Source organism: Neodiprion lecontei, chromosome 3 (genome assembly GCF_021901455.1).
Source record: "Neodiprion lecontei isolate iyNeoLeco1 chromosome 3, iyNeoLeco1.1, whole genome shotgun sequence".
NCBI lineage: Eukaryota > Metazoa > Arthropoda > Insecta > Hymenoptera > Diprionidae > Neodiprion > Neodiprion lecontei.
In genome coordinates, this window is record NC_060262.1 from 28,808,343 (window position 1) to 28,832,307 (window position 23,965).

General features: G+C 35.0%; 4 protein-coding genes across 10 annotated transcripts in view; 1 reads left to right on the forward strand and 3 right to left on the reverse strand.

Annotated features, from left to right (window-relative positions):
* Window positions 1–119: 119 nt before the first annotated feature.
* LOC107220693 (kinesin-like protein Nod) lies at window positions 120–7,824 on the reverse strand. The gene is made up of 12 exons (XM_046735868.1): window positions 7,746–7,824; window positions 6,298–7,048; window positions 5,090–5,400; window positions 4,652–4,866; window positions 3,892–4,456; window positions 3,673–3,727; window positions 3,513–3,608; window positions 2,997–3,418; window positions 2,693–2,777; window positions 499–2,365; window positions 337–421; window positions 120–261 (listed from the first exon to the last, which is right to left on the reverse strand). The coding sequence occupies exons 2-10, from the start codon at window positions 6,604–6,606 to the stop codon at window positions 2,342–2,344; spliced, it is 2,082 nt and encodes a 693-aa protein (XP_046591824.1). The 5' UTR covers window positions 6,607–7,048; window positions 7,746–7,824; the 3' UTR covers window positions 120–261; window positions 337–421; window positions 499–2,341.
* Window positions 238–1,367, reverse strand: LOC107220692 (kinesin-like protein KIF22-B). Its single transcript, XM_015659375.2, has 3 exons — window positions 499–1,367; window positions 337–421; window positions 238–261 (listed from the first exon to the last, which is right to left on the reverse strand). The coding sequence occupies exons 1-3, from the start codon at window positions 1,365–1,367 to the stop codon at window positions 238–240; spliced, it is 978 nt and encodes a 325-aa protein (XP_015514861.1).
* On the forward strand, window positions 7,304–10,038 carry LOC107220711 (endonuclease G, mitochondrial). The gene is made up of 5 exons (XM_015659402.2): window positions 7,304–7,676; window positions 7,846–8,039; window positions 8,364–8,600; window positions 8,809–8,989; window positions 9,276–10,038. The coding sequence occupies exons 1-5, from the start codon at window positions 7,428–7,430 to the stop codon at window positions 9,378–9,380; spliced, it is 966 nt and encodes a 321-aa protein (XP_015514888.1). The 5' UTR covers window positions 7,304–7,427; the 3' UTR covers window positions 9,381–10,038.
* LOC107220705 (protein crumbs) overlaps window positions 8,362–23,965 on the reverse strand; it is a 35,778-nt gene continuing 20,174 nt past the window's right edge. Inside the window, exons 4-19 of one of the 7 annotated variants that reach the window (XR_006903603.1) lie at window positions 23,527–23,691; window positions 22,464–22,791; window positions 21,866–22,326; window positions 21,242–21,423; window positions 20,719–20,872; window positions 19,717–20,175; window positions 17,796–18,531; window positions 17,093–17,495; window positions 16,222–16,674; window positions 14,522–16,103; window positions 13,988–14,360; window positions 13,462–13,777; window positions 12,959–13,276; window positions 12,727–12,822; window positions 12,219–12,542; window positions 8,362–12,006 (exon numbers count right to left, since the gene is read on the reverse strand). Coding sequence is in view for 6 of the 7 variants with exons in the window: in XM_015659392.2 (XP_015514878.1) it covers window positions 12,315–12,542; window positions 12,727–12,822; window positions 12,959–13,276; window positions 13,462–13,777; window positions 13,988–14,360; window positions 14,522–16,103; window positions 16,222–16,674; window positions 17,093–17,495; window positions 17,796–18,531; window positions 19,717–20,175; window positions 20,719–20,872; window positions 21,242–21,423; window positions 21,866–22,326; window positions 22,464–22,791; window positions 23,527–23,691 (6,254 nt within the window). In the remaining variant the exon portion in view is untranslated. Of the gene's footprint in view, window positions 12,543–12,726; window positions 12,823–12,958; window positions 13,277–13,461; window positions 13,778–13,987; window positions 14,361–14,521; window positions 16,104–16,221; window positions 16,675–17,092; window positions 17,496–17,795; window positions 18,532–19,716; window positions 20,176–20,718; window positions 20,873–21,241; window positions 21,424–21,865; window positions 22,327–22,463; window positions 22,792–23,219; window positions 23,352–23,526; window positions 23,692–23,965 lie in introns of those variants that run through there. The other 6 variants (XM_046735867.1, XM_015659392.2, XM_046735864.1 and 3 more) reach the window with 6 other exon arrangements.

A 23,965-nucleotide genomic window follows, 5' to 3' on the forward strand; every position in this document is an offset into this window, starting at 1 on the left:
AAACAAATATTTTTCATCTATATCAACTTGGATTTTCACCAGCACAAAACACAACAAATTTGAAAAACAACAAAAACTCTGTAAAGAAACAATATCATTTACATTGCAAAATTAGGGTTTCAATATATTTACGGGTATTCACGAACATGATATCGCCAGGCATATACTCTTCAACCAGCAACAAGAATTTAACACTCCAATTACCATATCCTTCAGGTCACTTTGATATCACCAATATCAATCAAGAACAATGTTGTTAGCCTGAAAGGAATTTGATCAATTGATTATACTGATTATTTGTGTGACTCAAACATGAAGAAACTTTGAATTACATACCGACAGAAATTGTTTAAAGACTCTCGGAGACCATCCAGGCATGTTCTCTAGGTCCCTAATAGTTTCCAACTTCCCATTTAGTTTCCTATAAATAATATATTTACTTTTCTTTAATGCTCGAGCTTTTACACTTCTGCAGTCAGAGACTACTGTGAATTATACCTGTATTGATCCAGCATCATTGCTGTTTTGGGTCCAATACGGGCGAGCGACTCCAATTCCTTTGGCGAGCCCTGGTTAAGCAATTTCAAAATGTCACTGTTATGAGTACTTTGGACTTCTGTGAGTGAACTATTCATAACCCGATTCTCTTCGCTGACTGTCGTTAATTGTGTTTCCGTTTCAACATCGGTATCTTCCGTTTTACTTTCGTAATTGACTTTACTGCTATTACCAGCTAGCTTTAACTTATTGTGACGAAGCCTTCTATCAGATTTTTCTACATCAATATTACTGGTCATCTTTTGTTTCGAGAGATTTTTTACTTTATATTTTCTGCGGCTTAGCTTGTTGGACACCTCATCTGCAGATTCATCAGAGTCTTTGTTTTTTGAAAAATTAATTTTTTTTTTCGCACTAAAGATTATAGACTTTCGGCGACGTTGAATTCGCTTCGCTTGCTGGTTATTTTTGGTATCATTTTCTGTTTCTGAATTTTCATAATGGGTTGCTTCATTTACACCAGATGTATTGTGATTACCAGACGAATGAGACTTGTTTGCGTTGTATTTTTTCTCAGCGGTTTTTAAGATTTTTCTCACAGTAGAATGACTTGTTTTTCCCAATCTTTCGCTTGACATATCAGATTCCTCGTCTTGGGTATTCAGTGAATCCAATTTTCTTTTGCTGCCAAATACAGTTTTTTTCCATTGGTTATCAATTCGCTGAGTTTCTTCATCCGTTTTAGCAGCACTGTCTGTCTCAAAATTATTATTTAATAGTATTTTCCCTTCATTTGTAGACATACCATTATCACGAGAAAAATCAGTTCCAGCCAGATTTGACTCTTTCTTGTGAATTTCAGGATCCATTCTCACAATAATATAAACCGATTATGTATGATGATTACGAAAATTTATTCAATATGATATATAATATGATTTTATGATATGATATTAACTATCATTATCGGCATATCTATATAAATCATATACTTTTCATTCAAATACCGCAAACATGGTTCACTAATTGTTACAGGTAAGCATCTAACTCACAGCCAAGAAATACCGTGTTTACAAGTTTCAGTATTGGATACTACTGAGAGTAAAGCTAGAATTAATCACAATAACAGTGTGGTTCTCAACATACCAGCTAAACAGCTACACATACTATTTATTATTGATCTTATAATGAGAACCACGAATTCCTAGAACCGTGACAAGAGGCATTTTTTAACAAAATGTACGGGGTCAAACGTACGTAAACACTATGTTACTATATATTTCTTCTATTGCCCACTTCTAAATTCTACAGTTGCGTATACCAGTTCAAGTTTAAATCTTGCGCAACCGGCCTGAAAATTAAAATTTCAACAAGTTTCCTCATTCAATTTCACTCGTCGTTATCGTGTCTCTTATTTATAACATACCAATGTGTAAATATCCCGCAAGACGGATTAAAAAGCAAGAAATTTTTTCTCTAACAATAAATTGAAAGTTTTCCAGTGTTCTCAATAAAACCGGTTAAAGATCAGTACTGTTGAATTCAAATTTTACTAATTCATGAGTTGAATAGCGTGATTTTAACTGACTAATGACTAATTTTGAAAAAAGCCTTACTGAAACAACATATCGAAAGTTTGTAAATACTTTCTTTGAAGTGACTACGATTTTTTATCACAGACTTATGCAAAGAAAAAAGGAGCTTATGAAATAAGTATAAAAACGATGGTAGTTAAAATTTTCAAGTAAGTAATTGAGTATATTATATATTTTTTTGATATTGCGCATAAGCAGACATAAAATCGTCAAAAAATTCCACCGTTGTTCAGCGAGCATACGAAATACTATTCCAGAAACACGTTATTTGCCTGAAACAATTAAGGCAAATAATTAATACATGTTGTACACATACAATACAATTATTGAACTGATGTATTGCAAAACTGTAGGATACACAAGAATCTCGATTTTAGAAAACGTATTTCTTGGTGCTGTGCTACTGAGAATGGTCAGGCATAGAACCAACAGCTCCATACATAAAAAAAATACAACTCAACATTTCGCACACAAGCAGCAACATATTGAATATACGGTTGAAAAAGGAGGTCTAAACGAATTTGATTGTGAATACTTTGGTCTCGAGTTGCTGTCAGAATCGAGGCTTGAGTTTATTGGATTTCAGTATTACAACTTACCGCAAAAAATCTGTCACGAACTTTTTTAGTCCAAATGGGGATGTTCTCTAAGTCTTTCAAAGATCTGAAGTTTCCATGTATCAATCTGGAATTATGCAATTGTTTGTGGTTATATTTGTTTAACATAGTATATCAAGTGTCCTTTAAACTTGTATATTTTTCATCAGTATATCTATGCCTATCCAATGCTAACTAACATAGATGATCAAGATTTGAGGTAACCCACTTTTGAAGCTAAAAGTCCTGAAAATCGCATTTACAGTCACAAATGCGCTTTAAATAGTTAAAACAAAATTGTTATTACCTGTATTGATATATTGTTATCGCTGTTTTGCATCCAATTAGTGGCAAGGCTGTCAGTTGTTCTGCAGTACTGGTATTTAATATTCTTAAAATGTTCTTACTATGTGCCATTCGCTTGTACTTCAATTCTTTTGTTTCATTTTGAGTATTGTCAGAACGGTCATTGTCTGAACGTTCATCATTCGATTCCTGTGAGTCTGGATCTTGCTTCAACATCGATTGTAAGTAGTTTTCAGCAAATTTCATCATTTTTCTTGAACTGGGACAATTAATTTGTTTACGTTCTAAGATTGTACCAGCATCATGTAGTTCTGTATTTGAGGGTGCAAAAAAATCAGTTGTTATAACAGCATTCATCCTTTTTATCATGTTTCCTCGTTGGTGATATATTCCGACTTTTCCCTGATCACCACCTGTCACATTCTGTAAAATCGAATAATATTGAAGGTTTAGCATTTTCTGTCTTCAGAAATTAACTTGTAAAAATTTATTTTCCGAGGTGAGCTAATTTTTTTACTGAAGCTTGATGAACAGATTGTGGTTGCATTGGTAAAATGGGACTGAGTAATTCAAGATCAAAAACTGGGCATTCATATTGCATTTCTGCAGATATCTGCAAAATAAGAAACAAATTATTTTCCTACACACGTACACTTTAATGCATATAAATTTCTCACCTCGGTTTTCAGTGTTGGTAGGTGCAGTTTTGCATTAGTTTCATCTACTGGGGAGCTGCAAAAAGTAATCACTCATTGATGAATTCCTATATTAAAAACTGAATCTGTACATAAAAAAATTGATATTAATAATTCACTATCTGTATAACATTGGGATAGCAACAATTTGCGATTGCGTAGTGATGTGAATGTGTCGCAGATACATCAATAAACATATACCTTGAACAACTATCTCCTTGAAGTGTGTCACATTGATATTGTTTAGGTCTGGTCGAGTTTGTGCTTACGCTAGTGTCATATTCACTTTCAGTTTGTAGTTCGCCAATAGAGACTGTCGAAGCTAATGAATGTAGAGGCTCGACAGAAGTCAATCCCGGTTGTTCATCTTTTACAGGCATATCAGTGGGCTTCAATGGCGTTACATTTTCTTTAGAATCCTGTTTCATTTCAGCTCGATAAAAATTTTCGTCAGTCTTTTTGAGAATTACACTACATATTTTCATCTTGTAGTTTGATGATGCTGCTGACACGGAATCTTCTGCAGGATCCAAAATCAGGACGGTGCTTCCAGCTGGTGATAATAATGTAGAAAGTTGTCGAGTCGTGTCTTCCAGCCGATTAGTAAATTTGGTACACGAAGTAGTACCGTTCATTTGCAGAGGGTGTATTTCTAAATTCTTCGTACGTTCAGCAAAGTGTAGTGCCTTCATAGTATTATTGTAATCAGACGGATGAGTAGTCATGCAAGCTACCAAAGATATAAGGCTCTTGCTATCTACAAAACCTGCAAGGAAATCGATTTGAAATAAAAAAACATAATTACACATAGAGATATGATTTGGCCAATCAAACAGGATAAACACAAGTTGAAAAATTGAAAAATGTGTTTTGAACCATAGAATATGTGCAAACGAAGTAGGGTGCAGCAACAAAGTTTGGTAGTAAAATAAAATTGTTCAGGTATGCAATTAATAATCACCTTTCAAAACTGATGTCAATGTACTGTTATTGTGCACTGTTGAAACTGAACCCTTAGCTTCTGGAATTGATGTAATCACTCTATTTAATATTGAAAGACTTTTATTGACATGACCTTTTTTAACAAATGCTGGATTATTCTCAGCTTCCATTTGGTCAAGAATTTCTGATCCTGCTAGATCTACTAGATTTAATTTTGATTCTAGTAATGTTTCCCTGCAACATGAGTTTTATATAATTCACTTAGAACATGTGTTAAATATAAGTCATGTAAAAAACCTACAGTTGTACAAGAAAGAGTGGTCAAATAGATTAATCATAGATTTTAGATTGCCACATTACTTACTATCCAAGAACTTGATATAATTATATTTGGATTTTTACAGTTATTACAAATACCAATATGAGGAGTAAAGATAGATATCATTTGATTATTTACCCATCTGGAATCTTTAGATGAAGTGTCACGATTGTGTGTGATTGCGGATCATTCAATGGCAACATGTGTTCTTGCTTCAATTCAAGAGCTGCTTTAATGAGTTGAAATCCTTCTTCTTTTGTTTTGATATTTTGAACTTTTGGATTTATTGCTACGTGTTTATGAATCTCAAGTGCAATCCCCATATTCAGTAGATCATGAGGTTCTTCATCTAATATCTCTATTATTGACATCGAAACTTCAATTGCATTCTGCTCAAAGACGTGCTTTATACATCGCTGTATCAAACCAGTGGTGTGCCAACTATTCAGCTATACAAAAATTTGTGCACAAGTCTTATACAGTAGACTATATAATCACAACTTATACATATCTTAAGAAAACATGGGTATTGTTTTGGATAATGTTTTCAGTGATTTGAAAAAAGTTGCAAGAGGCTGAATGTAATATGACTCTTTCTTTAGGTTTTACTTTCTAATTGTAAGAATTCAAATTGAGTAGTGCTGGAAACCAATGCTAAATAGTAATGATCACTCATTTGAATTCAATCTGTGTTTACAAAAAATGTGAAACTGTAAATTACAAAACAATGTTCTTTTTGCTTTTGTTCAATATTTTCTTGTTCGTAATACTGACAAAGGCATATATTAATATATCAATATTTTTGAGTCAGCCCATGTTTCAAAATAAAAAAGTTCTTCACGAACATTTCAGGCCAACAAAACTTAATTGTCAACTGAATGTATGGTTTCCAAGTTTAATTAACAGAAGTTTATGGTGAAATTTCTCTTTATGCAGAGATAATCATGCTTTTTATTTTTCAAATACAATGTGAAAAAGCCATCCGGAGCTTAAACATCCAGTTTCAAATATTCTTAAAAATTTTCCATAAAAATCTATGGTCTAAAGTTTGGAGCTTGTTTAAGAATAAAGATCCAGTGAACTTGTATTAAAATCTTTATTTATCGTGTCAGAAGACCAAATTTAAAATTTAATAGCATATGTACTCTACCATAAGTTATGGTTAGTATTTTTTGGTACTTGAAAGTGGTTTGTGTCACACTGTAATCTCAGTTGGACTGTGAAATATGTTCTCGCATATAGTGGCAAAATAATGATGTAGTGAAAAATTGGATCACTTAAGCTCACAGTCAGTATTAAACACAAAAGAGTTATTAAACTTTTATGTAAGTACAATAAATTATTACCAGTGGGAGTAGAGTTCCCATTGTATAAGATTTCCCACTTCCAGTTTGACCATATGCCAAAATTATAGAACTGTAGCCCTGGAGTGTTTTCTCAACCACGGAATATGCAACTGCCTTATAAACACGTTCCTGTGATGCATTCCCCCATTTGATATGATCGAAAGTGAATAACTCGCCATTAATTTTTAACGCTCTAGAGTCTTCTGCCACTTTGGATATAACTGACTTATAATCTGAGCTGGGTTTGCACGGTTTGATGCGTACAGTGACTTGTACGTTGGAACATTTCTTCTTAGATGATGATGCCATAACTGTTGCAACTTTCAGATGTACTTTATAGTCAACTAAAATTAGGAAAATAGAATTCGTTGCAGAGTCGTTGACGGAAAAATATTTTGTTTACGTTTTACACGTGAGCTCTATTACAAATAAAAATTCATTATAAGGGTTCGGTGCTACTTGGTTTCTGTATGCTTTTCTCTTCCGGACGAAATAAAGCGAGTTCAGAAAACTTGCGTCAGGTATACGGAAAAGATAGGCCGTATTTTAAAAACGAACGTTAAAACGTTAACGAATCGTGTATATTTTACCCTTGAAATATGTAACTCGACAGTATTGTGGAACCACCGCTATATCAAAGAGATTTCGAATCAATCTGGACTCGCTGCAAGTCTGGATAAGTTCCGCGTAATTGGACGGATCTTCCGTTTTGCGTCCTTCCTATATGTGAGTTCCAACTTAAAACTGTGATCTAAAACAAATGACGTGTCGTAAGGATCATTGAAAGCGACGTTTTGTTATAGGTATGTATGTATTCATTCGCTCAAGTTGAAAACTTCAGTCTACACCGCGCCACGAATTGTGGAAATTTGCGCTGTAAAATTGCTTTTACTGGCGACTTCCGGTCTATCCGGCAATCCGATTAGCTTTGGACGGGCCAAAACAAGCGAATGGAGCGTCCCGACGTTGAGTATGCGCAGTCGAAACTGATATCAGTGGCAGCTGAGTTTTTTGGCCTTAAACCAGGTCGTCTGCTACGGCGTGCGATATAGTACAGTTAAATCATTGGCTGCATTGCTGGAACTTTGTAAGCAAGATTCTAGTTACGAATAATAGCAAAAGCGTCAGGTATGGCTTTGAAGATAACCGCGTTAACCAGCGTTGGTCTCGGAGGATGGTACGCGGGCCAGCTTTTTGAGAAATGGAAACACGTTCAAAAAGATCGCGACTGTCAGACGAGTCTTCTCTCGGAGTTTAGCATTGAGAGAATGCCAGGACTTCCAATATTTGGAACAGTCTCAGCAGCAACTCCTATAGGATCGAACAATAATGATTCACATTTAACGAGCCTTTCAACGTCAACTTCGAGGACTTCGCAGGCATGTTATTCAAATTATAATTTATAAAGTATTTCCCAACTCAATTCGCAACTAGAACATCAACCCTACTTTGGTGTATCTCTCATTTTTATCCTTGTTTGCACTGTAATTAGCTTCAGGCAACGTACAAAATTACGTGTTAAATCCGTATCATTTTCACTACTAATAGATAATGAGGTTTGGTTTCCCTGGTCTTGATCATGTCAGATCGTATGATGATTTTGTACTGTCATATGACAGACGTAACAGAATTGCCCATTGGGTGTTCGAGCACCTTTCGAAGGATAATGTGAAGTCCAATGGAGACGTCGACAGGTCCCAGTGTGAATTCAAACCTGATAAAACCATACATCCATTTTTCAGGTAAAGTATGCAGTTCATCTCATTGTCAAATATGCATGAGGTTAAAGTTAGTAACATTACTGTAACAATGCACGTTTAGGAAAACTTGTTACTCCGCACCTTTGTGATTGTCTGAAATTAAGTAAATCGTAATAAACAAAACATACTCATATATTAGAAAGCCAACTCCGTGAAAATCATTTAAAAATTACGGAATAATCTTTACCTTGATGTTTCGGTACGGTAATGATAGTAAATTTAGGCTCATAAATATTTTAAGCAATTGCAAAGTAGTCGTAAGAAAATTTGATTGTGTATTAAATTCCCTCTGCTTTTTCATGCTAGGTCAGACAATAAAGATTATAAATACAGTGGTTATGATCGTGGACATTTAGCAGCAGCTGGTAACCACAAAGCACATCAAAAACATATTGAACAGACATTTTTCCTGTCAAATATAGCACCACAAGTAGGGGTAGGTTTCAACAGAGATGCTTGGAATAAACTGGAAAAATATGTGAGAAAGATGACTGAAATTTACACAGATGTGTATGTTTGTACAGGGCCCTTGTTTCTTCCTAAGTAAGTAGATGTATAAGTTTGCAAGTGGTATGAGAATTTATCCTTTGATGTCATTTAGGACTTAAATATAAGATTTTCATAAGAATTGCTAAATGAAAATATCCTAGTTTCTGATACTTGGGTTTGGGCCTTTCACTTTATAGATGCACCATACTTCTTTATTCATTATCGTTATAACGACATTCAATAATTATACGTATATTAACAGAAAAGAAGTTGATGGGAAAAAATATATAAAATACGAGGTGATTGGCACAAATCATGTGGCTGTACCTACGCACTTTTACAAAGTAATCGTGGGGCAAACTAAAGATTGCAGATTAGAAATGGAAGCCTTTGTGATGCCAAATGCTCCAATAGACAGCACGGCACCATTGACAAATTTTCAGGTATACCGTGGGTCGAAATAGCCTCTGTTCAAAACAAATAAGTGTAATAAAGTTTTCCAGCATATTTCATTCAATTCATAAATCAACCTATTCAGACACAATAAAATATAACACTAATTTTATGGGATATTATTTAATTCTTTGTCTGATGTATGATATTATTTTAGACACTTATTTGTAAGGATTTAAATATAAACCTCTAATTCACTATTTCCCCTTTGTATGACAGGGTTGAAAATACATTGAATAAGATTCTATACTAAAGCACCTAATATTCGTATCACAGGTACCACCGGAAAGTGTCGAACGAGCTGCAGGCCTTTTATTCTTTGACAAAATATCACGCGATAAATTATCCAAGATAAATGGAAAACGTGTTGGATGGATGTAATGTTTAATCACTATAACAGGAAGTAAATGAATTATACACATACAGAGCCTTTTCCCTGACTCTAAACAGGGAATGCAGTAGAAGCCTGCTCAATCAAATCTTCATGCACAACAAAAATATTATGCAGCTTGCTGCGGTTTGTTACACCTTGTGTATAATTCTTTTACATAGCTTCAAGGAAACAGCGCTCTACATATATTTTACTTCTGTTGACTACATCTATAGATTTCTTTTATTTTGTTGAAATTGTAAATACTTAAATACCCTTCCAGTCGGAGCTATAGGTTTGAATTACCGAGAGCAAAACACATTGTTGAGTTTCTTAAAAAAACTAAAAACAATAATATAATCTCACATTATGTGTTATGTAAATATTTTATTTTAAAATTCGTAACCAAATAATAGCTCCTACTGATGCATCATAATCCATAATGGTGCTGAAATATACCTAAGGCCTGATTGTACCATGGCAAATTAAAGTTGAGCTGAATTTCAAGTGCTAAAAATGAAGTTAAGATCCACTTTAATTTCAAATAACAGAGCAATCGGGTCTTATATGTAGATACTGTATAGTTTTGTTCTAGTCTTCCGTGTGTTGCAATGTAAATATTACCGTATCATGAGCTGAAAAAATAAACAAATAAATATTTTCAAATAACTTGCGTATTTCATCACTCTTCACTTGTCCATCTCCCAATAATTTAATATCAACGAAGTTCAGAGTCACATGGGGTAAATTTATCGTCCAAATATTTTTCATTCACGTTGTGTGAAAAAAATTACAAATTTTATATTTACAATTTCCGAAATAAATGTATACAATTTTATTTTGTACAATAAGCTGATATATTGTTATATAGTAAAGGAGGGCTGTTAGATGATTTACTGTTTTACGAACTGTAAAAGTAGTTATATAAACTTCTTACAGACCTATTTTCTCTGTATAAAATACTTTCACCAATATCTGGTTCGAAAATCATTTTAATAAATCTGCTATTTCATATTATACTTGCTGCTACCATGTAGCTGTACACTTCGAGTGAATACTTTGCAAATAAATGTTATTATAGGTATACTATAATTCTGTATTTATTATTACAACTTTGAAGTTTTGTCTAAGCAGAACTGTAAATATATGTATATATATACATATACGTATAAATGAATGCAGTTAACTTTTACATAAACTATGAATCAGAAGAAAATTCTGCATGCAAGTTGCAGCTACTAAACGCCACAGTGATTCTGATTTAAATAAATTAAACATGCAGATCAATGTTGTAACTATGCAATTCATTCTTGTTTACAGAAACTCAAAACTTGAGCCCTGAACACTATACAAGACGAATAACACGATTTTCGTAAAATCGTAAAATCCTTCCGATCCAGTCATTTCTAATGATTAAATTCGAGCAAATTCCTTCCTACAATCAAAAACTTTCACTACAATTACTTTGGTCGTCATGGTAAATGTTATATACCAAATTAAAAATCAATTTTCAGTACGAAATGTGTATAGAGATCTTATCCATAAAAACCACTATTAATATCCTTAACTTATAATCTACAGTATTTACAAGAATAATTAACGGAGTGCTGTTTTAAAAATCATAGTTCCAGGCTCATCAAACGAAACAAAATACATTTCTACAAATGATTCAAGCACTTCTATACCGTTCATAAATAGATTATAATTATCAATATCATTATTATTATTATCAGTAATCCTTCACTGATATTTGCGTTTATTGCTCACGTTTAAGTAAAGACATCAAATTATGCTTCAGAGATCTTTTAATAGTCAAATATTGGGAATATTTTAAGTAGTATATCTCTATATACATAGAGACATTCAGAGTGGTTGTACATATATATTAGGCACTAAATGGACGGGTTGCGTTATATTTATAGGCCTTCTTCAATATTATAAGTAAATTATTCAACATTAAGGACACTTATTATCGCTTAAGTACACTTCGAATGGATTCGTTTAGTTTAAGTATCACTGTTAATCTTATACTGAGCATATATAGGAACCTACTCGAGTGCATTTATTTTTTTGTTTTCGGAATGCATTGTAACGATATATCTAGGTCTCGTTTTTTTTTAACACTAGCTTCTGCATATCAGGTGTTATTATTGTCATTCTATAAGGCCGTCATAAGTTGACTGGTCAATGATGAGAAAAGCTTACAATTAGTTTTCAAGACTATCTAATTATATGAAATTGTTGGGCAGATAAAGTGTGACTCAGATAGCCTAATTGCTAATAAACGGTTGAATTTCGTTTAAAACTCAATCCTGGATGGCGATCCTACATTTTTTCACACTTGATCTAAACATCACCAACTGCATAAATCTGATGGTGGCCTGATTTCATATATATTGCGTCTAAAGTAAACTGCTTAAAAAATCCATTGGTAATGCAATACTGTAACAGAATATTTTTCAGAACTTGGGTAAATGCACTCATGAAGCAGTTATCCTGAAACTCAACTGATGCTAAAAAAAGCTCTCCTAATTGTTTCTAATTCAGTTACTGCATATAATAGTGCATTTTAAGAACCGCAATATAACATTCATGTACATGAGTAAAATACGGCAATTTCTGGTCGTTTGTCATCTGCTAGAAGGTAAAACAGTCAATAAAATTTATATTAACACCTGCTTTTGTCTTTTCTCTTTAGAAACTAGATTTCGATTCAATTGAAAATTCATCAGTTTCAACATAAGCAAGTTCACAAACGAAATGAACATCCGCCTAATATACAGAAATAATCGTTTCTATTACTTATCTATACCCTTATTAACTGGTGTTATGACAAAAATAATGCTTACAAAATCTCATTGCGGCTGAGGAGTAGAAGAAACAATAACTTATTCAAGGGACTAGGTTTAACTGACGACAACTCATGTTTACACACTTCAAGTTCCCTAGATCAATCTTTCTTCCGGCGGAGGTTTCATCACATTGTCCATTTCTACTCTGGGGTTACTAAATTCTTGAGCACTGGGGCTATATGTACCGCGAGTAGCCCGTTTTTTTCGAGCCATCATAAAAAGGGCTATTAATGACCCTGCACCAATCAAAAGTAAACAACCCACGATGGGGCCAACTATTACAGCAATGTCCAGTGCTTGGCTGCCCAAAGAAAGTTTTTGCTAAAAAAAAGTTTAATTACGTTGACATCACAAGAAAACAGTTCTCATTATTACATTTTTACACCGTAACCCTTCTGAGATCTGAGTTGTCCCGCCCATATCGCAGTTCTAGTGGCAACTCTAATATTGTGGGTGGTTTGAGCATTCAGGGATCAATATTTGATTTAATGCTGAATTTTCTTACCTCTGTACAATTATGCCCACCGTAATCTGAGGTGCAGTGACAAATATAACCAGAATCATCAAGACATGTGCATGTTCCTTCGTTTTGGCATGGTGTCTAGAATGTAAATTTGGAATGTATAAAGTTCGATGTATTTCTATCGAGAAATATATTATAAACAATCAATATATACATCTTTCTTATTCGATAGATAAAGTTATAATTATAAAATCTTCACAATCAAGAAACTCACCTGAATACACGGATCTAAAACTTCACAATTTCTACCACAATAACCCGGGATACAGCTGCATTGATAACTTCCTGGTAAATTTTCACAGTGACCATTTTCACAATTCACTGGCATCTGTGCACATTCATCAATGTCTATTGAACAGTCAGAGCCATTGTAGCCCGTATGAGAACAATCACACTTGAAATTGTTCACCCCATCCAAACATTTCCCGCCATTTTTGCATGGGACATTACCGTTCGTATCAGCAGCGCAATCGTCTATATCCGTTTCACAGTACATTCCAGTGTAACCGGCAACGCATGTACATTGTGGAGTCTGTAAAATGGATTGAGAAGATTTTTGGTTTACCTACCAGACCATGAATTGAGGAGCTCTCATCGATGTCTATACTTAGTAACCTTTTAGCTTACAAATAATAGTCAAATCAGTTTAATTGCGGAAAAGTAGAAAAAATGTCAATTTAGATATCCACTATTAGTTACGATTTCCAAATTATGTACCTGATAAAGATAATCACATCGTCCACCATGCTGGCACTTATTGGGCATGCAATATGGGGTGTCACAGAATTGTCCTTCAAAGCCTGGCATACAGGTGCACGTGAAGTTATTACCAGTTTTCGTATCAACTACATCCGTACAAGTAGAACCATTTTTGCACTTGTGGTCCGCACATGTGATTATTCTCACTTCCTCACATAAATTTCCTGTAAATTGATCCGGACATTCGCAACGGAATGACCCAGGAAGATTCACGCAAACACCATCATGCTGACAAGTAGTAACACTTACACATTCGTTGATATCTTCATCACAACTGAAATATGTTCCAGTACAGAGATTAAACGGACTCTTAACAATTAGCTCAGTTAATTTATGTGAAAATGTAATATTTATTATTATGAAATAGAACAGCAATACGGATGTATATAGATTTAAAGCATTCTCCAGTCATCTCTTAGTTTTTACAACTACCCGCTTTGCTCAAAATTGATTATAAAATGCAAAAAAAATTAATATTACTCACAGCCAACTCTGCCACCCGCTAGTGCATTCACAAGTATAGTTTGCTATCTTATCCACGCACATAGCTCCATGTTTACATTTGTTATCTATACATTCATCGATGTCTACTGAACAATCATCTTCTGCATAGCCAGGCAGACAATCACAAATGTAACTGTTGGCTTCGTTTAAGCAGTGACCACCGTTTTTACAATCACTTTCAAAACACAGACGACATCCAATATTTTCATAACTGGACAGATTGCCTACCACTTGTAGAGAAAGGTATTCCGTTGGTGTGAAATTGGCATTCTGATATACTTCGTCATAAGTAAAGTAGTGCAAAAGCATAGCACCAATTCTCACTTCACCTAGGCAACCCTTAAAGGCATCACCTAAAAATTTGCATTACAAATTATAATCAAATAATCATTATAAATGAATTATGTATTATTTTTATAAAAAATGTGGATTATACAGAACTGACTAAATTAAACTGTGCTTTGAGATTGAAGATATTGTATAATACTTAGTATATATACTTTGAGTTAACTACCTAACACAAAACTATGTGGTGGAGTTGCAGTAGTCATCATGTGCTGAGGATACTCAACGGAATTTCCATCCACAGTATTTCCACCACTGTAGGTACTGTTTGTCCCGATGGTTACATAACTATTCCTGTCTGATAATTCACCACCGAGACCACCCAGCGTCACTGTTCCCGTGCACAGTAACTCATACCACAAAGAGAAACTAAAATTTGGACTTGAATGTGGTATTGTTTCATCATTTGAATTTGCATATCCAGACTCAATTGAATCATTATTCAACTTGATCACAATAGATGTCCAATTTCCATCCGGCTCATTTTTGCCAAAGGATAAAGTTCCATGATTATTATAATCTAAAATCCAGGAGATTGAGATATTGTCTCTAAATACAGAGACTGCAAAATTCTGATTCCCACTCTTTGGTGCTATATGCATCAATACACCACCAGTGCGCGATCGGTATGTAATTTCAATAGTGTCTGTTGTTGATTCAGTTCCATTTTGTTCTTCAGACTGTTTATATGTGTAAGTAAATAGGTCGTTGCTGCCATTAAAAGTAGCATTTGCTACACATTCATATCCATCATCCAAATTCTGACACCTTGATCCAGTTGGACAGTCCTGCAGTTGACAAAATTCCATCTCTTGGCACATCTTACCTGTGTATCCTCTCGGACACTGACACCAAAAGTCATTCCACGTTACATGGCATGTTCCATTATGATAACATGGATTACTGTTGCAAACAGGATCAGAGACAACGCCTTCCAAAATTTTTTCTTTATCAAGTATGACCGTGCCAAATTCAATTAGTGTAGGTATGTCTTTTGCCTTTAGTGGATAAAATTCGACTACCATGGTTTCAGAACCGTTTGATATCTGCACATCTTGTATTATGCCTTTAAAATTGGTCTGAGGTGCTTGTTGTATATCCGTTTGACGGTTATCTGCCTGTCTACTGGATCTGGGTGTCTGGCGGGGCAAACCACCCAAGTACAAAACTGTTACATTTGATTGTCCTGTAGCACCGATCGTTTTTCGGAAATATTCACTTCCGTTTATTTTAACTTGTACTAAAGTCACATTCCTAACAACTTGAATCAAATGATAATTTCCCTGGTTCAGTTTAACACCACCAACAGTGTATGCTTCTGATCCATTGAACTGTATTTGTACCAGCAATTCCCCATGTTCCAGCAGAGCACGGATGTAAGGTTTCTCTTGTTTACCATCGAATTGGGCACTCGATTCAGAACCCAAATAAAATATATCACCTGTATCTTGTCGTGTTCTAATGAACATTGATATGTCTACAATCGATCTGATTGCACGTCTTGCCAAATCATTTACTTTTACTGTAACATAACCGTCAGTGATGTTTCCATATCCAAAAGTGGCAGCAGTCATATTATACTGACAAGTGTGACCAAGATACGGACGTTCACACTTGCAGGAAAAATTTTGCCATCTATCCGTGCAGTGACCACCATTTTTACATGGATTCGGCAAACATTGCTCTGTGCGGGGGCAGCCTGATTCAACATCTACCATCTGAACAGAACTAGATTGCAGCCCAGTATATATCTAAAAGAATCATTTATATGAACTACTTAGCACCCATTCTCACACCAAGAATCACGTGTGCTTGAAGTTAGCAAAAGAGTTTGTGACAAGATAACTATGAAAACTGAAAAGTACATACCCATTCTCCATTTATGATAACATCTTCAGTGCAGCCAATGAAAAATGCTGGCCCATGAGTCAATCTGCTCAGATAAGTTATTGTGCCGCCAATGTAAGTAGTTGGGAAGGATGTGTGGCTAGCATTTCCTTCATTCAGATTGATTGGATAAATCGTTTGTTCTTCATTAGCAGACAGAACTATATGCGTCGTGTTGATGGCAACAAATACTTTTTGCCACTCGGAATTATTTAGACCAGTACCAATGAAAACACCCTCCCACCTGTTCAGTATACTGGAATGCAAATTCAACTTCCCGTTAACTAATTCCAGTATGTAAAATGTGGAACCTTTACCCATGGCTATTAGACCATCAGGTAGTGTTGTTCGAAATCGAAATTGTATGTCATATCCTTCATCTCTGCTTGTGTTTACCAGTACGTAAGACTTGCCGTTCAATGACATAGTTGTTACCTAACATAAACAAAACAATGAGATTTATTTTATTAGGTCACAAGTATAACGTCTGCTTGATAACAGAGCTTTAACTTAATAATAAGAATATGAATATAATAATTTTTGGAATTACGCAAATCACACTAATGCTGACCGCTTTCGTAGATTATGTTAACTACAATAGTTTATCAATCACTTCATGGAGTATGAAAAAATTTGAAATAGGGAGATACATCTGTGTGGTCTAGTGGTTATACAATGCTGCGTGTAATGCTTTCTTGTAGCATGTGCAAAGTACTACAGTACTTATAATTTATAAATCAAACACTTTGGTATTTACCAATTCCTCGAGTTTGATAAGAAAATAAAATAAATTATATTATAAACCATTGAGATGTTTCCAATATAAACAAACTTCATTGACAAATATACTTACAATATCACACATCTCCCCATGAAAACCATTGGGACAAGTGCAGTTGAACCTATGTTCTGTTTCATCGACCAAGTATGGCCAACATGTGCCACCGTTTTGGCATGCATTGCCTTGACAACCAATCAATGGTACTGAACAGTTTTTTCCACCGAACCCAGGGTCACATATACAAGAATAGTCCGCTTTTCCATCTAAACACGTACCATGTTCGCATGGTGTATACTTTTTACATTCGTCGATGTCAGTTTGGCAGTGTGTACCCTCAAAACCATCATCACATTCGCACTTATATCCACCGATTCGGTCCATGCATGTACCAGTTACACAGGGGTTGCTTTCGCATTCATTGATATTAATTTCACAGTTTTTTCCTATTACACCAGATATGCAAATGCATTCGTAACTGAAAATAGAAAGAAAATAATTAATACAACCCGTATTTTGGCATTCATTTAACTTTTATTCAGCATCAGCGGTAATTTGCATCGATTCGCAAGATCAATTTTAATTATGGTTTACCACAATATCCTACCGCCTGTTTTTGTAAGACACATAGGTATAGCGCGAGTTTATAACTATCCACATACATATTTTGTTTAGTTGTTGTGTCTTGTTACTATCACTTGTTAAAAGGTAAGTTAGGTAACCCATGGTGAACAGACTGACATCATTATGGCACTAGGTAATATTAATAATAGCTTACCCACTAGCATTTTCATAGCTAAAGTTTCTTGTGAATATTGCTGGTAATGTTGATGCGTTACTCTTATACAATTCCCGGTTTGATCTTTCAAGACAGGTACCATTAAACTGGCAAGGTGAACTCTCGCATTCATCAATATCTTTTTCACAATTTAATCCTGTGTATCCATCATAACACTGACAGTTATACGACAGGATACCATCTACACATTTGGCTCCGTTCATACATGGAGCTGACAGGCAATCGTCAATATTGAATTCGCAATTTGCACCCTCAAATCCAGTATCGGTGCAATTACAGGTGTAATTATTAATACCATCAATACATTCACCGTAATTCAAGCAGGGTGATGACTGGCAATCATCAATGTTTATTTCACAATTATTTCCAGTAAAACCGAGTGAGCATATGCAAGAGTAAAATGCAGTATTATCTATACAAGTTGCACCATTTATGCATGGATTGCTTAAGCACTCGTCCACGTCTACTTCGCAAGTTTTGCCAGCATAACCGTCCTGGCAACTACATTCGAATGCATTTATTCGGTCAATGCACGTTGCATTATTTTTACACGGACCACATAAACATTCGTCAATTTCCATGTCACAATGATCTCCCGAAAAACCTGGTCTGCAGAAGCAATCATAACTTCCATTTGTATTTACACAAATTCCATTGTTGCATAAGGAGTTCCCATATGTCGCACACTCATCAACATCTTGATCGCAAGCTGTACCTAAATTGACAAATTTTCCGATTAATAATAATTATTGACTGTATAAAACAATACCATAATGTGCTGACCATAAGTCAAGAATTTCAGTTTGATGTAACTCAAAATTTTAAACATGGGGTCAACCCATACTTGGTAATAGAGGACACATCATGGCAAAATGGGGCACATCGTTCTGTTTCTGTTTACTTACAGTTAATGAAAATATTCCATATTATCAGCTCAAACATAAAAAAAAAGACTTTCCCTCCAGAGACAATTGTGGTGCAACCAAAAAATCTTTTTAAAAAAATTAACCATATATCTTTTGACGTGCGTTACTTTACTCCGGTACGCCTAATAAAAAACTCGCTTCAAGGAGTAACAAATTTTTTTTACATTATTTTTCAAGTGTCAACCCATAAGTTCTGCATCAATCTGAAGAGGCTGCACACAAAGTAATGACCATGTGTAGTTTTAATTTTAGTTATTAATTATTAATGCAACACAGTAATAATATTATTGAAGTGTTCATTGTGTCCTTAGTAAAAAAATGAGAAATCGAACAGCAAACAAAATGAAAATATGGGTTAAAAAGGATATTAGCAAAAAAAAAAATGGATTAGTAATAGTAACACAAATTTCATGATCAATGGACTTATTCACTAACTTTGCAGTTACATATAACGACAAAAATTTGTGCAATTGCATTGGAAACAGCTATTGCGTAACATATTTCTTGTGGAAATATTCAACTGTAATTCCCAACTACCATTGGTTCGGTACTGTGGAACTACAGTGACATAGCGGCAAAGTTATTGAATGCTCTTTGAAGAGTAGACAAAATACAAAACACAACCACAATTGCAGACCTCCGGCAAAATAGAATGTGCTACAGAAAAACATAACAGATGAAGCGAAACTTGGAAAATGCGTGCTCTGCTCAAATAACGTTCTATTACCAATTGTGAATATGGTTAATCTTCAATTCAAATAATATAATGTATGAAGCTAAATCATATCGTGACATATACCTTATAATAAGACACTTCGAAAGTACGGCATACTTGTACAGCTTAATTTAGATTTTAAAAAATTTCCTGAAATTGAATTTCCGAATAAGGACTTGATTTGTATTCGTTAACTTATCGTCAGCACAATACAGTAATTGAATGATAAAAATATATCAGGTTCACGAATTTTCCTTGCCTGTATATCCTTCATTGCATTCACACTCGTATTTGTCACTTAAATCGATGCATGTACCGTTGTTGCATGTATTACTTGCACAGTGATCAACAATTAAAGTACAGTTTGGCCCTCTATAGCCATCTTTGCATCTACATTCATAACCATCTATTGCATCAACACAGACCCTGTCATCCGGACATATTGCACCAATGCACTCGTCAATATCAATATCACAAGTCTTCCCCATGAATCCTGGGGCACACTTGCAGTCATAATTTGTTCTCGACCTTGCCACAAGGGTACAAATACCATTATTCGCACAGGGATTAATTGCACAAGCATCATATTCTCGGTCGCAATTCTCTCCCACAAAATCACGAATACAATTGCAAGAATAGCCATTAATTTCGTTGATGCATATGCCTCCGTTTTGGCAAGGTTGCGAAAGACACTTGTCAAGAATATGGCAGTTTTTACCTGTTGACACATTAACTTTATTGCACTTTCACAGTAAGCTTAGACCAAGAAAGAGAAAAATGATTTTAGGACAACTAAAGCAAAAGCTCAAATATCAAAAAAACCAAATTGACACCATAATTTGAGTTTAAAATGTGAGTACAAAAATAGGTATACAGTACTGAGCATCAGAACAACTACATGAAGCTGCAGAATTTTTAATAATATTCATTCACACAAAGAAATTCAGAAAAATTAAGAAGACGTTCATTATGTTACGAGACATGCACCTTACAGCTAACACCGATGAATGATTAAGTATGCGACAAGCCAAATAATATGCGATATATGGATGAAAAAATTCCACATTGCGTTTTAATCACAAACATCAATATTCAATTCTTCATATACATATTTAACATATGTATATTATGGACCTGACATGTTCCAAAATGAAGTAAGTGTCTGCAGACCTTTACTACATTCAAACATAATGGCTACTGGTTTCAAATAAAGATAAATAAGTTATAAATTACGAGATGCAACGTAAAGTGTTGAATTTACCAGTATAGCCAGAGAGGCACTGACAGTAGTAACTATTTAACTGGTCAATGCAAGTCGCACCATTACGACAAGGATCACCCGCACATTCGTCCAAATCAATTGAGCACTCGGGCCCGGTCCATCCAGGTTCACAACTGCAGTAGTAGCCTCCTGACTGAGTAGTAAATATTAAGGATAAAGCGTGCGAGTAACTTAATACAGTAATATTAAAGGACCATTAATTATTTTCGGTGAATAATCTACTCATGTGTTTTCACTAATTGTAAGGCAGGGGAAGCTGAGTAAATTATCTCGAAGTTGTAATTCGGTTGGTCAAAAAAAAAAAAAAAAAAAAACCTTACAAATTAACGTTCAATTACTGGTCGGGTCACAAGATCAGACACAATGGCAGATGAATTAGATAAAGAAAAAATAGCATATACATTTATGAGAACCGGAGAAGCTGTGGTAATTTTGAAATAGTTTAGTGAATAAAGATTTAAAGAGACGTAGCTGTGTGTGATGATGTACTCGAAATACTTACATAATCATGGCAAGCGGATGCTTGTTTGCAAGGCATGTCTCTACAGGTGATTTGTAGTTCGCATTGAAGTCCTGTCCAAAATCTAGGACATTGACAAACAATGCCACGAGCGGTTTCAATGCAGGTGCCCCCATTCAGACATGCCGAGCACTGATCAGAAATAAGTTCTGTGCATGATGATCCTAATATGCGAACATTAAAACATGACACAGAACACAAAATCACAAAATGTAATGAAGTGAGGAAACAATGCATGCGCATTACATACAAAAGCAAGGATAATCATTAGTAAATGATAAATTTCGTAATACATGGTAAATGAATCGTGCAAACAGTAATCATTTTGCTGCTGTTGTCATTCTGTACTATGGAACAATGATCATCCGAGTCCTCCCAAGTCCAAAGCATTGCACGCAACATTTTGCAAGAGATGTACTATTTAATCATTTGTACGTTTGGAAATTGCTATTTCGGATCAGCAAATTAGTCCAATCATAACTGTAAGTAATTCTGAAGCCCCACATTCAAGTAACAACTAAATCTTTTCTCTCAAAAGTAAAAGGGTAAATTTAGAGAACTGTGCAAGTTGCTGACGTTCAATAGATAATTAAATTATCGACTTACCCGTCCACTCAATAGGGCATGTACAATTAAATCCATCCTGATTACTTGTGCAGGTACCTCCGTTCAAACATGGATTGTTCGCGCAGAAATTAATGGTGCAATTTGGTGGAATCCCCATAAATCCGGGATTGCATACACACTGCGGTCCGTGATTGTCGGGTATGCAAATACTGTTGAGTGGACAAGCTCCGTTTTCACAAAGACCGTGTAATTCACAGTGTCGGCCAGTATAACCAGACAAACAGTTACAATGATAAGTGCCAACTTCATCGATACAACTACCTCCGTTGGTACAAGGATTGGACAGACATTCGTTTAAATTTAATTCACAATTTTGGCCCTCGAAACCCATAGGACATTGGCATATGTATCCACCATAGTTATCAAAGCACGCGCCGTTATTTAGACAAGGATTATTCAGGCATTCATTGATGTTGATTTCGCAGTTGATACCTCGATATCTGAAATATAATGGAGTTGCTATCGGTTATTTAATCATGGTATAAAAATGACCTCACCCTACGTATGTGTTTGATTACAGTTTATAAGACAATAATATTTAATCACTTTATTTCATATTCACAATATTTTCACTCACCCTGTTCTATCGCATCGACAGGTGTAATTATTAATGCTGTCAGTGCATGTACCTCCGTGTTTGCAAGGATTCGATGCACATTCATTGATATTGATTTCACAATTCTTACCCGTCCACCCAGAGCTACATTCGCACTTGTATTCACCGTCTGCTACATTGTAACAGGTTCCATCATTTTCGCATGGATTACGTTCGCACAGGCTGACTCCCAGCTGCGAGTCACAAAGAGTTCCAGTGAATCCTGGGATGCAGGTGCAACTGTAATTACCTCTAGAATCTTCGGTACATGATCCACCATTTTGGCAAGGATTACTGTCACATGGCGGACCTGCAATTATGTATACAGTTTTAAAAAGGAAATGAAGTGGATATCGGATATAATAACCCACACAGGTTACATCAATATATATTTCCATTAGACTGAATGAAAAATGAAATACTTCTAATTGTTTTGTTAATTAGAGCTCAAGATTTAATTGTTGGATATTTTTTTGTTCCGGCGCACCAGATTCATCTCAAATCATGTGTTGTGAAGCGGTTAATTACTGCTGTACAACTATAACATATATATTTATATTAGTATGCAATCGATATTCAACAGACACATGCACGCTTGGGTTAATACAAAAATTAAGCATCGCCTAAAGCAACAGGACAGGCAGATTGTACGTCAATATTCAGGCAGCGCAATAAATGTTGTTGATCTGTGTAAGTATAATTAAGAATCTATACTCAAGAACAAAAATTTTTCTTTACGTTTTAATCCATCGGCCTGTTCACAATCTATGAGAACTTGGAGATAGCTACGCCGAACATCAAGATTCGTTGAGGGCATTTTTTCAGATATCTCTGGTCATATAACTTCAGGTATAAGATGAAATATAAATCCTACAAATACTACAGATTTGTTATTGAATATTGGCACTTGTGACGGTAGACCTAAGTTAAACTGTTACGAGTTGAATATTATAATGTCAGAATTTTTACAGTGATGGAAATCCATGCATAGCTGTCTCCAAAGAATAGAGAAATAGAAAAATAAAAGATCGTTATCAGACTCTACCATTATCGAGTTGACAGTTGTTGCCAGAGTACCGGGCGAAACAATGGCACTCATAGCGATCCTGTCGAGAGACGCAGGTTCCATGCATCATGCATGGTTCGTGGTCACAGAAGTCTGATGTGGGAACAGTCACTGTCGCTAGGCCACCGACGCTTAGTGGACCACCTGTAATATAATGCAATGCCATGCACACACCACACAACTAGCCTACATGACGTAGCATCAAAATTCGAATGAATAGGTGATAATGCAATTGAATAATGGTCTGACGTAACTGTGATATGGAATGGAAAATACTGATTTCTAAATCGTTATTACACCCGTTCGTTATTCAAAAACTGGCGAATCAATAAAAAATAACATATGATACTCGCATACTTTCAGATTATATGAAGATTTATGTTGTTTGTACGGTCGTGTTATCTCTAAATACGTAAAT